Source organism: Manduca sexta, chromosome 9 (assembly GCF_014839805.1).
Source record: "Manduca sexta isolate Smith_Timp_Sample1 chromosome 9, JHU_Msex_v1.0, whole genome shotgun sequence".
Classification (NCBI taxonomy): Eukaryota; Metazoa; Arthropoda; class Insecta; order Lepidoptera; family Sphingidae; genus Manduca; species Manduca sexta.
The window spans coordinates 5,092,703-5,111,574 of NC_051123.1; the positions used below are offsets into that span (position 1 = coordinate 5,092,703).

General features: G+C 40.9%; 1 protein-coding gene across 9 annotated transcripts in view; it reads right to left on the reverse strand.

Annotated features, from left to right (window-relative positions):
• Positions 1–733: 733 nt before the first annotated feature.
• Positions 734–18,872, reverse strand: part of LOC115443301 (unconventional myosin-XVIIIa) — a 257,977-nt gene continuing 239,838 nt past the window's right edge. For 3 of the 9 annotated variants that reach the window (XM_037436648.1, XM_037436649.1, XM_037436650.1), the window contains 15 exons: positions 14,937–15,080; positions 12,802–13,035; positions 9,094–9,210; positions 8,673–8,834; positions 7,859–8,035; positions 7,300–7,429; positions 6,882–6,895; positions 5,974–6,107; positions 5,241–5,346; positions 4,969–5,166; positions 4,625–4,834; positions 4,088–4,254; positions 3,785–3,994; positions 3,133–3,243; positions 734–2,928 (listed from right to left, as the gene is read on the reverse strand). In XM_037436648.1, coding sequence (XP_037292545.1) covers positions 2,844–2,928; positions 3,133–3,243; positions 3,785–3,994; positions 4,088–4,254; positions 4,625–4,834; positions 4,969–5,166; positions 5,241–5,346; positions 5,974–6,107; positions 6,882–6,895; positions 7,300–7,429; positions 7,859–8,035; positions 8,673–8,834; positions 9,094–9,210; positions 12,802–13,035; positions 14,937–15,080 — 2,199 coding nt within the window. In that variant the 3' untranslated portion in view covers positions 734–2,843. The other 6 variants (XR_005112106.1, XM_037436653.1, XR_005112107.1 and 3 more) reach the window with 6 other exon arrangements.

Genomic DNA, 18,872 nt, shown 5'->3' on the forward strand with positions numbered 1-18,872 from the left:
GTATTCCGTTAGTGTTACTATGCAGTAAATTGTTATTGAAGTAAATAAGTGTTTCAATAACTGTCTGAATAAATATAGACCGGTGATACTTTACCGGTCATGTAAAAAAAATAACCTAGTAAACAGTTTCACTCCGACATATAGTATATTTATTATTATCTTGAAAGGAAAAATGGAATCACTATAGGATAACTTTACTGTTCGTCCTTTTGTTAAGACCCCTTTCCTCAGGAAGGCATGCCGGTATCAAGTTCAAATTTAAATCACTTACTCAGGTCTACAATCCCTTAGAGTGAGATAATCAAATATCTAATGGCCCTTTCCAATAAACGATACTAATCTTAATCTTCCATGCGATCCATTGTATTTGAATCTAAGCATCTGTTCTGGCGATTGATCAAAAAAGTGATCGGGATCGTTTATGGAAAACAACGGTAAGAAATCAAGAGAGACTGATTATGCCGCAAATTTCCTGCCTACCTTTACTAAGAATGTCACATATCTGATACTCAAAAGGTTTGGTGCGGTCGCCCCCTCCGGCTCATCCATCAATTTATAGTTATACAATAATAAATATATTTATTTATTTTGTGAGTACTTAGCACTGAAATTTTAATGTGGCAACATTTACAAAATTATTATCTATAGATTGTAAGCAGCCATTGGTGTGCGAGTCCAACTCGCACTTTTATAAGTTGTAGGAAAATCGGATTCAAAATGATAAAAGGGCACATAATTATTCCAGTTACTTTATTAAATAATTTCATTTTACAACCAGTATTGAATGCAGTAACATTTCATCACATTATCATACACATATTATAGACAAATTAATTATTTGCGGTTACAGACACACAGATAAGAGGTATACATAATAATATTCCATACAGATACACATTTACGATTATAATACGAGGGATATACATCGAATTCTCACTCGGCTATTACGTAAAATTAATCAATCAAATCTAATTTCATTAGTATGTTCTCATTTACCTTTGACAATTCTCATTGGAAGTAATAATTTAAATATAAGAATATTGCCAATGAAAACAAACTTTTAGCACAGATCATTGACTGAAATAAAAATAATTTTACATAATAGACAAGTGTATAATAAAAATTAAATTAAAATAAAAACGTTTGAAGGTAGGAGATACACAAAAACCCCTATTTACCTAACAGATATGTCCGACGTCTACATGATAAAGCAACAACTATAACAAATAAATCATATAATAACAGTCTGATCACACAAATATTACAAATTAAATAATAAATCTTATATGCCATCTAGTTATTTACAAAAGTTAGCTAACTAAACAACAAAGAACTTAACTATTTTGTAAGTTTAAGACCTTGTTCACACGCACCGCGCGTGGAAGAGAAACGTTATAATACTATTGAAGATTATTTACCTAAGTTGCTATTCTACTCAAGTACATAATATTGTATTTTGCTATATATTTGATAAAAGAGTGTAGTGCGTGTGAACCGAGCCTTACCGCCACTAGACCGCCTAAATACTGACTGGCTGGCGTTTAGCCGCGCGATTTCTAATCGACATTGTCTCTACGATAAGTTCTACACTAAATAAATAATGTCAAAGCCTAATTGTGATGCCGCTAGTGCGTCTAGAAGACCGCTTGTCGATACGCGTTCAAACATTACATTTAGATATTCTGGAATGCATAATTTTAGTTTGACACTAGCGCCATCTGTCTACATACTGGACTATCTAATATCGATAATGTGACCTCTATAATTCATATCAAAAGCGTTAAAATTCGAATTTTAAAAATTGAGATGTAAAAACTTTTTCTTTATTGTATATGCAGTCTAAATTTAGGAGCCATTGTTGTATATCGTATATATTTCTAAATGTAAGCATTGAAGCGTATTTCAAATCGATTGTCGTATTAATCGATACTGTAAAACCTTAATAGTGCACGTATTATCGTCTTCGTTTCTGTCGTTATTACAATTGTCTTCGAATTGTGAAGTCGTTTATGGTACCGGGAAGTGGATAGTAACATTTAAAACGGACTATGGTATTTTACTTGATTCAAGTTTTTCCAAGCATGTCGGATTGTTATTCGTTACTATTCAATATGTAAAAATTAGGTCGTTATTTCGTTTCATCTAATCAGTCTACTGATCTGTAAGTTGAACAATCATTATCATCATCATATCTTGTCACTCATTATTTGAAGTCATTTACCGAGTTTCGGTTTTGCAAAGTCCGGGTAATTTTATTTAATATATGAATTCTTATGACTAGGTGCAAGATGGCCTAATTCCTGATATTTGTAGGTGTCTAAATCCTGCTTTGGTAGGAAAGTAGGGAAGTCGGAAAGGAAGTTTAATATCATTTATGTTTTGGAAGGTTCTTCTACCGATTCTAAGCAGGTCAACCTAATAATGCATAAATTTGAGGTATTTAAATGATATTGACAGAAAGGTCAAATCAGCAAAAGAAGTACCAAGAAATCAGCAGAGTAGTAAGACTACGGAGGTTTGTTCAAAGAAAGATTTTTTTTCTATGCTGAGTTCTACTGACAAGTATACCAAGTTACATAACCTGTTTTACAAGGGCTGCGATCAGCGTCATAAATATGAGGCCTTTGTATATAGTTCTGGAAGTTTCTATAATTGTGGAGCTATTGTATGGCCAGATGCGCGGAGTCGTGCCTCTGACGGGAGCAGAGCACGGCGCAGAGCGCGGGCAGCGCGGCGGCGAGCAGGCCCGGGGCCGCGGAGGGCGCGGGGGCCACCGGGGGCGCGGGGGCCCCAGCGGACCCGGGGGGCGTGGGGGGCGCGGCGCCGGCGCCCGACACGTCGTGTTATGCGACCGATTCCTTCAATGGCGACTGTTTTGATGTTGAGCCCGCGCTGCAACGACTGTCACGCCCTTCTGTACTGTGCGATCTGTGAATAAGTATACAACAGTTACATGACACGTTTAAAATCACATATTTATCACATAAATTCTATGTTATCGATAGTAGGTACCACTGATATATTGATCATACTAACATTTTCCTTACGCTTCCTTTTTCAAGACATTATGTCTAAGTGACTCTATAGTTAACGCTAATACATTTTATTACGAGTGGAGCTTATAGGACTCACTTGTGTGAATTGTCGAGGTGTATGCTACTCCTAGAGGGCGCTGATGGGCTCAGCTTGTGGTTCGCCAGGAACGTGCCTATCGACTCGTCCGAACTGTAGCTATCGTTGTCACTGCAAATAAAAAGAAAAATGAATACATTTTAAAATCATAAAGTTGGAATAAATAAAATGTGCTATTTCAATTCGTGTCAGTGACCGATTCTTAATATGCAATCAATTTATCGGTAGATGTGTTTTATTTAGTGTTGATGTGACGACGTAGATTTTTTAAAACATGACTATTTTTAAATAAATGAAACTCATATTATTCTTCCCCCGTCCTCGTTACAGGTGGACACATTTGTGGGGTACACCTCTGCGGTGACGTCATATCGATATAAAGTAGTTATCGGATTTTTATTCCGATGAGCCAAGCCCACTTTAAAAACGTTTATTATGTACTAGCGACCCGCCGCGGCTTCGTACGGGTGCAATATTTCTCCACTATTTAATAGATGTTATTATACATATAAACCTTCCTCTTGAATCACTCTATTTATTAAAAATAACCGCATCAAAATCCGTTGCGTAGTTTTAAAGATTTAAGCACACATAGGGACAGAGAAAGCGACTTTGTTTTATACTATGTAGTGATAGTGTATCCGGTGCATACCTGTCCGTGTCCCGGGAGTCGAGCGGCGCGTGCAGGTCTGCGGCGATGGCCTCCTGCAGCGCGTGCGCCCGGCGCGCGGCAGTGCGGGCCTCGTCGCGCGCGGCGGCCGCGTCCGCTGCGGCCGCGCTGGCCGCCGCCTCCGCCGCGGCGCGCGCGCGCATGGCCTCGCCCAGCCGCCCCTCCAGCGAAGAGTTCTCTTCTTTCAGCTCCCTACAAATAATATACATGTAAATACCCACAATATATTTAAACAGCTAATGTAATTTGAGTAATATCTTCACTTGAATTTAATGTGTATGGTACCTGAGCTGCCTGGTGAGCTTGCGCAGGTCGTCGGCGGCGAGCTGGTCGCGCGTGCGTGCGGCGGCGAGCTCAGCGGCGAGCTGCTCGTGCGCCTCGCGCACTCGCGCCAGCTGTCCTTCCACGCGTCCGCGCGCTGTCGCCTCCAACTCCAGGCTCGACTCCAACTCCTACACCAAACATGAAAAACACATTACCTTATACGTTTTCAAAACGGAAATTCTCCTTGGCAGTCGTTTTATTTGAAGTTGCGAAAATTATGGATATGTGGTTTTTATTCTCATTCCCAGTTGCAAACATTTTTTTACCGCCCTTAAAGATTGAAATACATTGACTGACTACTGAGTGGTATTGTTGTGTACTCGAATGGTGATCATAATTTATTATTAAGCGATTCAATGTGAGGGTATTGTTGATGTAAGTACTCAAACGGCAATCACAACTTACCGTCAAGGGACTCATTAGAAACAAATTATCTTACAACCGAATCAACAACTTATTTTGTTTGTTAATATAAAATATGTGCGTCAATTCCTTTACCTTATTGCGAAGATCAAGACGGCGTTCTGCCTCGTGCTGGTCATGATGATGGCCCGCCTCGGCTGCAGCCAAGCGTGCTGTCAGCTCTGCTATACGCTCCTTCGCATTACGCGCCTCCTCCTGCGCGGCCACCGCGCGCGCCTCCGCTTCTCGCGCTTCGCCTTGCGCGGCGCATAACGCGTTCGTGCTCGCACGGTATTTCTTCAGTAGCTACGCACACAAAAATACATCATTAGAGTAATTTTTTTACATTTTATCTTTGACATAACATTTTAACTTTTTTAGGTCCCATCTAGAGTGAATGCGCGGTGATGAGTGTGCATGCGGGTGGTCCGTGCACATACCTCGGCGGCCTCCTCCTCTGCGTCGTCGAGCTGCGCGCGCGCGGCGGCGGCGTCGCGTGCGGCGCTGAGTGCGCGCTCGGCGGCGTCGGCGCGTGCGCGCGTTGCCTCCTCCAGCGCTGCGTTTGCTTCCGCCGCTTCCGCTTCCGCCGCCTGCTTCGACTTCGTCGCCGCACGGACTGCCAGCTCCAGGTCTTCCACCTGATACGAAATAACATTATATTGCATTTTGTGTTTTTTAAAAAAATCCTGTACATTATTGGAAAAATTCATACCTGATTCTTGAGCTGTCTGATCTGAGCCTTGCCACCGCCTTCTTTTTCCTTCTGTTCAAGCATAGTTTGTGCGTCGCGCAGCAGAGCTCTGTATCTTTTCAGGTCCCTAGATATAAAAAAAAAACGGATATTAGACGGTTGTATAATGTTATTATACTAATTAATATTAGAAGCGGCGATAGCCTAGTTGGGTGTGGGACGGACTGCTGAAACGTATGTCCGCAGTTTTAAAAACCGGAGTAAAGTATGGTATTCTTTATGAATTATCACTTATTTTAATGGTGAAGAAAACATCGTGAGAAAGCTACATACCAGAGAGGTTCTGTGTACAAATTTGGAAGGTATGTGAAGTCTGCCGACCCGCACTAGGGCAGCTCGGTCCAGTATGTACAAGGCTGATATGTAACGTTACCTCTTGAGCCTCTGCACGAGCTGCGCCTGGTCGTGGTTCTCCGCGCGCGCGGTCTCCTCGAGCGAGGCGAGGCGCCGCTCCAGCTCGTGCCGCTCGCGCAGCAGCAGGCTGCGCTCCGCGTGCTCGCTCTCCAGTATGTACAAGGCTGATATGTAACGTTACCTCTTGAGCCTCTGCACGAGCTGCGCCTGGTCGTGGTTCTCCGCGCGCGCGGTCTCCTCGAGCGAGGCGAGGCGCCGCTCCAGCTCGTGCCGCTCGCGCAGCAGGCTGCGCTCCGCGTGCTCGCTCTCCAGTATGTACAAGGCTGATATGTAACGTTACCTCTTGAGCCTCTGCACGAGCTGCGCCTGGTCGTGGTTCTCCGCGCGCGCGGTCTCCTCGAGCGAGGCGAGGCGCCGCTCCAGCTCGTGCCGCTCGCGCAGCAGCAGGCTGCGCTCCGCGTGCTCGCTCTCCAGTATGTACAAGGCTGATATGTAACGTTACCTCTTGAGCCTCTGCACGAGCTGCGCCTGGTCGTGGTTCTCCGCGCGCGCGGTCTCCTCGAGCGAGGCGAGGCGCCGCTCCAGCTCGTGCCGCTCGCGCAGTAGCAGGCCAGCTCCGCGTGCTCGCTCTCCAGGATGTACAAGGCTGATATGTAACGTTACCTCTTGAGCCTCTGCACGAGCTGCGCCTGGTCGTGGTTCTCCGCGCGCGCGGTCTCCTCGAGCGAGGCGAGGCGCCGCTCCAGCTCGTGCCGCTCGCTCAGCAGCAGGCTGCGCTCCGCGTGCTCGCTCTCCAGTATGTACAAGGCTGATATGTAACGTTACCTCTTGAGCCTCTGCACGAGCTGCGCCTGGTCGTGGTTCTCCGCGCGCGCGGTCTCCTCGAGCGAGGCGAGGCGCCGCTCCAGCTCGTGCCGCTCGCGCAGTAGCAGGCTACGCTCCGCGTGCTCGCTCTCCAGTATGTACAAGGCTGATATGTAACGTTACCTCTTGAGCCTCTGCACGAGCTGCGCCTGGTCGTGGTTCTCCGCGCGCGGTCTCCTCGAGCGAGGCGAGGCGCCGCTCCAGCTCGTGCCGCTCGCGCAGCGTGCTCGCTCTCCAGTATGTACAAGGCTGATATGTAACGTTACCTCTTGAGCCTCTGCACGAGCTGCGCCTGGTCGTGGTTCTCCGCGCGCGCGGTCTCCTCGAGCGAGGCGAGGCGCCGCTCCAGCTCGTGCCGCTGCGCTCCGCGTGCTCGCTCTCCAGCTGGCTCTCCAGCACTACGGACAAAACGTTATTATCAAAAAATATTTTTAATGCTGGCACGGAAAAGTGGCTTCTTGCGCCTGCTAATTCGAGTGGGATTCAGATAGAGCATTGATTGACGAGAGATATTTATTGCTCACCAGTCAACACAATTGATTGGCCCGTTTGAAACAGGCTGATCGTGATATGTGACACTTACGTGGGCCATTATGGCGATTGTGTTCGAGTCCTTCTCGATCAACAAAAGTACGGTGTTCAAACACTTTTTGGCTAACTTATAGCATTTACACTTCCGCACGAGTGGTAAAACAAGGTATCAGGCAAATCAAGAGACGAGTATGAAAATTTAAACTACCTATTTATTACCTGGAGCATTACCTCCTAATAGCGGAAACATTTATTCTCATAATGTACTCACTCTTAAGTTTCTTGGCAGCGTTGGCCCTGGTCTCCTCCATCTCGTCATCTCGCGCGGCGGCTTCCAGTCTCGCCTCCTTGCGTTGCTGCTCCAGCAACATCTCCAAGCGCAGCTTCGAACTCTCCAGCAACTGAAAAAGAAAAAAAAAATTATGCATACATTTTGGTTGCAAGGTGTTTTGTATTGATGGACACCTATATGGTTGCCTACAAAAGTATTAAAGATTATAGCTAGCTTGTTCGTTAGCAAAATCGTTGACGGTTCTAACCTAGTATATTTTGTAATGATTTGATAATGAGCACTGTACACATCGGAGTAACACCATGGAAAGCAGGCAAGATTTTGCAAACAGAAAAATGCATCATTATTGTTTGTCATCTTATTTTACGAAAGCCAGTGTTTACAGTGTTTTCAAACAGTGTCGTTTGATTGGGACCATTATAATTGGCCGAGAGTCACAATATGTTGGTCTCTCGATCTATTGCAAGCCACGAACACTGGAGTAGTCTAGAGTGATTGGCCATACAACACAAATATTTGCTCAAACGTCCCAACATACCTGTATCTGTCCAGCGAGGTCGTCGAGCTCCTCCTCCTGGTCGCGCAGGCGCCGCTCCAGGTCTGTGCGCGCGCGCCGGAGCGCGGCGAGCTCGTCGCCGCCGCCGCCGCGCTCCTCCAGCTCGCGCGTCGCCGCCGCCAGCCGCTCCTCTTTCAGCTCCAGCTCCAGGCGAGCTTCCTGGAGTGGGGGTTAAACAGAAGACTGAGTGATTGCTCAATAAAAGACAATTGTCTACAATAAATTGCTGCGTTGGAGTGATGGTCGATGTCTAAAATATGCGTATAATACTATTAAAGTGAGATTACTAAGTGGTGGATTGTAGAAGAGTTGATGAATTTTAATATGGAGACGCCACTGCAATAACCAAGCAATCATTACTACCAGTCATAGCATTCATGCCGTTCACCAGGCGTCTGGATTTTCAGACAAACAATAATCGTCTTGGGTGTACATAGTTTTAGGTCAGGCGAGACAATCACAACTTTAGGTCTAGGTGGGACAAAGCAGGGGAGATGGATGGGGTGTCAAATCTGGATTTTTTTATAGATAGTCCTAATAATAAATAGTTAAACTCGTGATATTGTTGAAATTGATTTTTGTAACATCAAATGAAACATGTAATGCCATCTGTTGAAAACAATGTTAAGTAGTAATCGGAACGAAGTGCATAATTCATTCAATGTTTGGTTCATTAAGTCATCATTCGGAACGAATGTATGCTTATTTTTAATTGATTGGTTTTTATAAAATATAGTTCACTGTTCGCCGCCATGCTTAAAGCAACGCGTTTTATTAGATATGAATAGCTACTTACAGAGAGGCTCTGCTCAAGTGCGTATTTCTCTGCGTGCGCCTGGTCCCGCTCGCGCGAGAGTCGTTCCTTCGCCGCGCGCTCTCTCTTGAGCTCCTCCTGGGCAGCGTGCAACTCGCTGTCGAACTTGCGCTGCCGCTTCTCAAGCAAATTGTTGCGGCAAGTCTGTGGGCAAGCAAAAACAATGTAAAAAACATATCACCCACTTATGAAGATAAGGGTAGGCAGATGTATTACGAGGACAATCCCTTTTTACCATATGGGTTCTATAACGTGACGTGATAGGGGCGGGCGTATGGCCATATCGGGCACAAATTGCAAATTCTATGCCATAAATTGATATTAAAACTTAAAAACGCTATCATACAATGTTGGCAAGTCAATAGGTATTATGTTAAAAGAATTAATTTAATAAGTAACATACCTGTTCGTCGAGCAACGAGCGCAGGTCGGCCATGTCGTTGGTGAGTTTCTGCAGCTTGCGCTTCCACTGCGCCGCCACCGCTCTCTGTTCCTCCACCTCCTCGTATGCATCTTGGACCTTCAAACAAATCAACACACTATTAAGCATCATTCCACTAGCGAAATACGATGTTTTTTTTTTATAATTCTGATTCTCGTATTAACTGAGAGAATGGAATCTTATTAGTAACAGAATAAGGCCTTGCATGGGAAGGAAAGGATGTAAAGAACTTTTTGTATGATAATTATCTGTATGTAGAAAGACGATATTTGACAAAAACTTTTTATACTACGTGATGTTTATTACAATTTCACGAAACTGAAAACAAATTATTTAGTCTCAGCCTCTAACGAACGACATCTTACAAATTATCTAGTATCGAACTATACTTTAACAAACGACATCTATTAAAGTCATGCTGTCTCCCTCTACACACGATCGATAAAATAATCACTTCCTCGGCGTAAAAAAACCAATTAGCATATTGTCACTTAACAGGGGGAATGCCGCAAATCTTGCTCGTTTGGCGTCAAGCCAGATAAGAATTAACGCTATAAATCCATTTAAATTACTCGCTTGGTTGAAAGTACACTCACCTCAGTCTCCTCTTCCATGGTTAAACAAATCATATAATAACTTCGTAAACAGTTGTTGCAATGCGTCGATTTCCTATCTATTGTGAACGGAATATGTGTTTCAACCAGATGGCAACTTTATCTATGCAACGGTTTTAATAACAAAAAATTATTCATGACACGTTTTGATTGTCATTTTATTAATTTAATTTTAAAAATTACCATCTCACATTTTTTCGATTATAATTTTTTTTTGAAGATACTTTCACTCGTGACTTGAAGATACCTGGGTTATAATGATCGGTACATAAATTTCTTTTGTATTTAATTTATAAATAAAGAAACTTTACTTAAAGCTAAAATGAATTTTGAAACACCTTTTTTATTCACTATCCACTTACTTAATATGTAAAAATAAAAAATTACATTGTTAAGTAATTTTCACATCACTTTTTGGGCGTTTATATTTAATACAAAAAAATATATGAAAAGCGACCACGATCACAAATTTCGTCTCACTACATCGATAAGAGTATGTATTGTGCGTGATAACACGCAGATGATATCGGATTCTGAATTTTTTATATCAGCTAAAGAGCGATGCGAAAGCGGTGTCCCATGGATGATCTTAGATATAAATTAGATAAAACATTTAGTACTCTGACCTACATAGTGGAATTAAAAAAAAATATCCATAATTTAAAAATATAACGTATAAAAATATTATTATTTTATAGCGTTAATCTATCTGTGATTTAAAAACACAATACGTTTTTAATTTTGTCTTGCCGCAGTGATTTCGTGGCTAACCGACTTGGCTAGTTTCATTGTATTATCAATGCATTAAACATTTCTCTTTGAATAAAATTCCGACCAGACGAAATGCAATAAACAGCGGGGACACTACATATCAAAATACAAACATGACTCACGCAATCAAAGAATCTCGAATATTCGACAAAATATCATTAAAAAAAAAACATTCCATGACAGAAATAATGCTGTGAAAATATATAAGATACTCAATGACAAGTGAGACTGCGTGTAAAAATAAATGGAAGTCGCGTGGGCGCGATAAACACCGAATTATGATAAAAATTCGTGTTTTTTCCATGTGCCCGAGGCACTTGATGTGTTAATATCGAGATTACGTGCATGTGCTCTCCATCCGTGACGCTTCCACAAAACATGACATTTGAAAGTGCGCGCTTATAGGAATTCATGACAAAAACATTTCACTCGTTTCTTCTGGTAACAGAGCACATCAAAATATCAAACAGCAACAAAGTATTCCCTTTATCTTGAACTAAATAGCGGTTTTTTCTGTATTCTGAACTAAAATCTTACAAAAAAAAAATATGCCATTGAAAAGCGTCCGTTTAACATAATTGGATTGAATTTCATAAAAAAAAAAATCTTACTTTCTTTGTGTAATCGAGTTAAAAAATATTCCGACAACATCTTCCATATTAAACTACACGTTGATTAATCATTACAAATTCACACAAAAATCTCAGGACACAAATCACAAAAAACATTTACCTGAAATTGTATAAAAAATGGTATTTCGTAATATTTCTTAAAACATATTTTATTACACTAAAACGCATTATTTTGAAATTGCATAAACACCTAAAGCCGAATGTATTGCAAGGTCGTTTGCAAAACATTCGTATTATTAGACAGAGCAATGATTCATTCATTATTGTTTAATGTTTGTTTGTACGTTACCTCATTACGCTTAAAGTAGTAAAAGATATTTAATTTTGATCATTTACTGAAATATGTTAGAGGTATGATACTCATCAAAATAAAAAGCTATAATGATCGCAATTTTATTACAAAAAAAAACATTTCATAATTTATCGGGCGATTTTGGAGATTAGCGTGTACAAAGAAATAATTTTATATATTTTTTTCCAATCTTTCTCGTCTTTTACCGTTTTAAGCTTTTTGGATAATTAGGAAGACAAAAAAAAGCAATTAGAGAATCCTATCGAACCGTTCTTAAGTGATGGCCTTAAATACATATTGTAACTAATTATTATTTATACATATAGATATTTTAATGTGTAATAGTTAAAAAGCAATTATTTTTAATTGTCTCCAAGATAAAAGCAATCAAATTAGAATGTAATAACTACTAGGTGATTCTCGCGGATTCACTCACATTTCGCACTACAAAAGTCCCTAAAACATTAAACGAAGCCAGCGGCATCTATTTAAAAATGACATTATTTCTAATAGGAGCAAAAACCCGGGATAAAAAGTAGACATAGTTTATTCGAGTGCCAAATTTAATCCAAATCCATTCAGCTGTTTCTGCGTTTACTTCAAACAAACATCTAAACATTTTCCCATTTCTAATATCAGTAAGATAAGATGATATTAAAGGTGAGCTCAACTTCTTAAGAACGAAATAATTTTCAGAATCTGGTTAGCAGTTATGATTACGACTTTCATAGAAATTTCACAGGCCGGCATAATTGTGTCGACTTCTGAGGGGTGACTATATCTCGTCAGTCGACATTCTATTGGAGCCCACTCCAGTCCATCAGGTGCAGTGGGATCACTTTGCCGTGGTCGCATAAAAATAGCTCCATCATAGTAGATATAGAAGTATATTAAGTAGATTCAAACATTACACAAAGTAAGATGTGAATTTAGTATACAGTAATGTAAACACGTAATCTTAATTTCGAGATCAAAATAACCCAGTTCACTATTGTTTTGAAAGCAACGTGCTAATATTGCTTCAGTTAGAATTAACTACATACATAATATTTAGTTCATTGCTAATACAGCTATTTTTAATTTAACATTTTACCGTTTCATTTATTTAGATAGATTTCACGTCTAGATTTGCTGGCAATCATTGAATGACATATAAATGAAATGTGGATATCATTAAGTCACCAAAATCCATTAGTATCCGAATTTTTTATGGTGTTCAGTACTTTATTGACGAACAAAATAAGACCCCTTTTTTCTCAAAACCAACCATCCCTTATAAACCTGCTTGTCACGCTTACGAGTAAATCGAATCTCTTACATTATTTAAATTATTAAAAGATACAATATCAATAAAACTGACCTTCTTTTCAAGTTGTTTCTTGACAGTAACGAGTTGCTCCAAATCATCTTCGTGTTGCCTGCGCAGTTGCGCGCGCAGGAGTTGCAGTTCCCGATGAGCTCTCTCATATCTCCTCTTGTATTTGTCTCCGGCGCCGCTGACGTCAGCTTCAGAGCCCTCGGAGTCAGAAGGTTCAGCTCCACCGCTTTCCGCAGACCGCCAATGAAGTAATTCCAGTTCTAAACGCTCCGACGCCTGTGACGGTGAGAAACGGTCTTGTGAATTCATTTTTAAAAGAATTTAAAGATCTGATTGCATTAGGGAAAATAAAAGTAATTGGGGATATGTTTGCATAAACTAGGCTTAAAGAGGTAATTGAATCCTATGAAGTAGCAACCGATTGCATGAGTTATTTCATGAAGATTTAATGTTGGTGTAAATTCAAACGGAAGAGTTGAATAGATCGATGGCTTTAATGTAGAATTAATAGATGATGATATTTCGATAACAGGTAATTAAATCGCAGATAGAAACAATTTTTAATGACTATTGTCATTTAGTAACAAGACTGAGAACTAAAAATACATTTTAAAACGAAAATAATCTTCAGCGGTTTGTAAATGTATAACCAGGTCTCATTTTGAATACAAATACAGTTTCACGACCCAAAACCTTGCCTCAAACTAAACTTTTCTCATAGTTTTTGTAACTGACAACATGAAATTATTTTACACCGATCGCAACAGCCGACACAAACTCATTCCCGTTTCTAAACGCATTCTGGCACACGAGAGTCTCACAGATGTCATCCATGTTGAAACTCATAACTCCTCGACGATCGGAACTGTATCAATCACGTAAACCGGTATTTATAACGTTAATGGCATGGCGTATTTAGATCTATACGTTTTGCTCGTACTTGTGTTTTTATATTACCGAACGACTACACGAGCCAGTCGTCTAATGGTTACGGTTGGAATACTACCCTGAAATTCGAATTACTAAGCTTTGCATGGTACTGAACTGCACTTGAAATCTTAGAGCATTACATGAAGATTCCCATGATGTCTAATTTAGGAGTTTTATTATAGATTGCCCAGGAATAAGGAACCATCTTCGAGGACACCACTTTTATTATTCGTTTTATAGTTAACGTTGTTTGTACAAGAGATTATTTCCATATTTTAACACAATCACAATCGAACAGTTTAATTTTCTCGGTCGATATTTCATCCTTAATCATCAGACGATAAGTATCATAATGCTTCTCATGTCTTGCTACCAACGCTGTGACAGCATCTTCTAGTTTGCCAGCTTATATTTCAGTAGGCATGCCAGATTAAGCTGATAAGACCTCTGTCGTAATAAAGAATTATATATTTAAAAGTGGACGATTGCAATTTGTCCAAAGGTATTTGTAACAGTTGTATGATGCCAAACAAAACAAGTAATTACTTTTCAAAATGATAGTAATTTAAACAGAAGCTTCAAGTATATAGTTCTATTACTGTATTATTTCGTTAACTATTTGAACGTTCTAAACATTTTGTAAGTGTTAAAGTAGATATATTTTGTTCAAAGTATATTGAATTGTTGGTTATTTACATTAGTTTAAGAAATAAATATAATTCGGTGAACTATTTCCTAGGAACTTTATTATTTATGAATGTGAAATTTCGTTTTTGGAAACATTATAATCGTAATAATTATGGAAATAACTACATATTCATATAATATATTATTAGATTTTTACCTAAGCACCAGGTTTACACCAGGTGATTGTTCTTCAATAGTTCTTCAACCAAATTGACTGAAACTCAACAACGGTTTCTCCAAACCATTAGCAAATATCTTTCTCTCAAATGAAATTTTGCTGGTGGTAAGATATATTTATATCCGCCCGGATAGCGAACACCGAACCCAAGATGTTAAAACCCGCTATAGTGGCCCAAGTAAATGTGTTGCGTTCCGAGATCAGTCTTTTTATGTCGGGTACCAACCGGCCGGCACAATTGTGTCGACTGTCGAGGGGTCATTACCCTTCGGTAGTCGATATACTACTGGACCCTACTCCACTTACCATGGGGTGCTATGGTAATATTGTGTAAACGCATCTAAGAGTTCTTGCGCAATATATTGCTGCCAGCACTACCAACCTGTTGTAACCGTTGGTTGTTGGCGACCAAGTCTCTGTTGTCGCGTTCTACGCGAAGCCTCTCGGCTGCCTCGGCATCCGCGCGTTCTGTTGCGAGTGCAGCCGCGGCACGCTCTTCTGCCAACTCACCGCCGACTTCTGATAGCTGCGACAAATAAGTACAAATAAGTATTTTGCATCAAGATATCAACAATGATGATCCAGAAGACGCCTATATCTAACAGTATCTGAATACTGCTAATTAGGGCTGATAGACTGAGGTCAGCAAAGTATCAAACTCTAACACGGAGAGAAATAGTTTAATCTAATAAAATTTTGAACTCGCATGATTTGTCAACTAAAACAAATTAGGCGTACGTAGATACTGATTGATCTACAATGAAGGTTCCTTAGATTTTGTAAAGTCACTAGACTTTAAGACCTTCGGAACATAAATTCTAACTGAAAAAATGCCAATAATAATAACAGATACTAGAACAGAAATACTAATATCGTGTCCTTAAAAAAACCGTCAATAATAACACTTTACTACTAAATTGAATCCACCACACGTTAACAGATCGTGATAGTACTTAATATTACCAAAAGATCCGGTTTGGCACACAGGTGGATACACGGATTGCAGTTAAATAACATAATACCCAGCAGAGAACGAGAACTCGTTGGCATCAGCTGTAAGTGGTTATACATGTTGAATGGCAGAATGTCGTAAATGACTAGTATTCTGGCGCCGATTAATATTGGACTATATACAAAAGGCTTGTTGACAACACGTAGTGTTAAAAGAAATTTAGTATATTTTATTCTAAACATCTTATATTAGTAGTTATTGTAAACCTTTAAAAATTATTGGTATATTCGTATAAGGTAAATTGGTAACAAAACACTTACCAATTTCTAGATCAACAACATTTTATTCAAGAGAGGGGCGGCACAATAAACTCCAAACAATATCAGATAGGTCTAGCTAGAAAGTCTATCATTACCCATTGTTTATAATCAATTATTTTCAATTAGCTTCGTATCGCAACAAGTGCAGTTATTAACACGCCATAACAATATTCCGGCACATAATCATTCTATCTTATAGTAGTGGCATCCGGTCGATCAGTGCACGTTTGACTCGTCTAATTGACTGTAATGCTCTGTAATTGACGTGTTATTTATCATAGTTGTCGTGCACAGCCAGGCCATGAATGAAACATTAACTAGACGGTAATATTTCACATATAACAGGTTAAATTTGGAACGTAATGACGTACAGTGTAGTTGGACCGCCCAGTGCATCATAACGCTCCGCTGAATTAGCAATGCCACCGTGTAACCATTTGCCAAAAACGCAAACGCTAACTCGCAAAAAATAACTCGAATAACAACAAAACCAGTTTCCTGCTTCGAATTGAGTGACAGCGTCGCCGCGTCGCGTTGACGGACGGAGGAGTTCAAACCATTGTGAGAGGAACACGCAGAAGTCAACAAAACGAAAGAAAAAACTTTTGGCAAGCGCTGCATGTGCGGCAATACCGAGCCGACAGTAGCGGTCCAAGCGCCACTGCCAGCCGATGAAACTCTCCCGAATACTCGACGATAATTTATTACGACATATTAGTTGTATCTCTACGAGCAAGCCAAACGATTTAGAATCAACGGTAATACACTACGAATTTAAAGAAAGCTGACGTGATGAGTCACCAACCTCTTCCATTTCGGAGACGGTGGTCCGATCCTCGGATATGCCCCGAGATCTGCATATGCTGCTGGCTCTACTTCCACTTCTGCTGAACAGTGTGAATCCTTTGATCATGATGTTAGTGGCAGATTTTGATCTGCCTAATCTTCTCTTCATCTCAGGTTCATCTTTATGTCCCAACCTTCGCCATTCATCCATAACATGATCAGTTCTTTTAAGAAAGTTATCGATCTTACTGCTCAAGTAGTTTGAAGATGTTCCCTCTTCCATGTGAGCGGCAACAGGCTTGAATTTCTGTCTGAGTGGTTGTTTATTACATCCCAACACAAAACTTAAATTAGCATCGAAAATAACAGGCGCCTGCTCTTTGGCTTTAAGTTCCCCCAGGTCTACGCTTTCTGAGCTATCACATTTTTGTGGGTATAACCTTCTAGGCGTTGGTGTTCTGCCTAGAGTTGAGTTCATACTTGAAGATCGTGAAAGTGGCACATAAGTGCTGTTGCTGCTACATGTTGAGTATTGGCTTGCAGAGCTTCGGATGCTGCTGTATGAACCCGGGCTCGGTGACCTCGATAGCAAAAAGTTATTGTTCGATACATGGCGCTTTGCAAGTTCAGCAATAGAACCTGTCTCCACCGACGCCGATGAACTACTCCTTCTGTAACCTGGACTTGGTGAACGACTCACCAAGTATTTTCCATTTTCCACCGAATTTTGCTGAAAGGTATGAACTTCCTTCAATGGTTTTGTAACAAAAAGCTTCTTTCCATTAAGAAGGGTTGTGGAAAGCTTTGGCGGCACTTTCTCGTCGAAGTCTATTGGCAGCGTCTTAGATTTCTTCATCGGCAGTATCGGTCGATTCGGTGGCGCCTTCGGTGGCTTCTTTGGCGTCGTATCCAGTATCGGTGGAGACAGAAGTCCATTGGAATTAGAATCTCCATTAATCGGCGGTGAAGTCACACCGTTGAACGATGATCTTTGTTCTGGAATTTGTAGTTTCAGATGGTTGGAACTCTTGGAAGCGTCGGGAACGACGCCGTTGGATACGTGTGGCATGTTGATTTAGGCTGCTCGCTTGCGTTTCCTATACCGGAAGTGTCTCCCACGGTGAAAGTCCAGTGCCATTTCACCGTCAGTATTATTGTCGCGAGCGACACGGGATGCGTCGAGACATTAGTTGGAAATAGAACCGGCGCGAGAGGGCTCCGCGGACGCACTGCGCCGGCTATCTCGGTCGCCGGGCCGACGGGCCGACCGCCCGACGCTGCCGCTAGACTATTTTGGTTTACTTAGATGTCGAAGTGCAAGCGCGAGTGACACGCATTGGACCTTCAAAATTCACTGAGACCACGCCAATGACGACATTCGTACGTCCAATGTGTCCTTTATTCAAATACACGAGTCGCGTACACGAGGCTTCAAAAACAACGATCAATCTTTCAAACGCGACTGTAAACGAATGACACGATCAGACGATGTGCGGGGATGATCGGAATCTGTAGGTATATGTAATTTATATGCTGCATGAGAAGCTCAAGCAACCGCACGGAAACCATGAAGGTCGCATGTCGGTTTGTTATGTAAATAAATATCAGAAACCCACGCTAGTGACCAGGAATCAACCACTCATACTACGAATTAGATAGAATTTTAATAAGAGTAGAAAGAATATTACAGAATGCTCAGGAACAAAGCTCAATGTTAATATAAGGCATGCGGAATACAACTACTGGAAGAAACGTCTCGATACCGCCATGCGAAAATAGCCTTGTTAAGACACGCAAAGTATGCCAGCGTCATGTCACCAAAGTGACAGATGCACTTGCACATGTGGAATCCAATAACGCGAACACTACAGTATTTGGCAAGGGCAATACAGCAAATAACGTAAACATATAATTAATATCGTGTTTGTTAAAAATTCACATTTGGCAAAAGCAACCGATCGCAGTTTCTGTGCGTGTTGTTAAACAACAGAAATGTTAAAGATCGTTGATTTGTTAGTGAAAACCGGCAGGCGGTGTGTGCGTCAAAATCGACAGAAATACACTGCGCACGGAAAACAGGAAAGTTTTTTTTTATAACGCAATGACTTATTGACGGGTAACCGAAGATAAATTAGCCGTGTACAATGCGAATAAAATGTAACAACAAACAGCCCACGCGGCTGTAAACGCTTGATCCGCGCGAAATGCAACACGCGTATTACTTATCTTCTGGAAATGTGAATGTCCCGGTTTTTTCGAC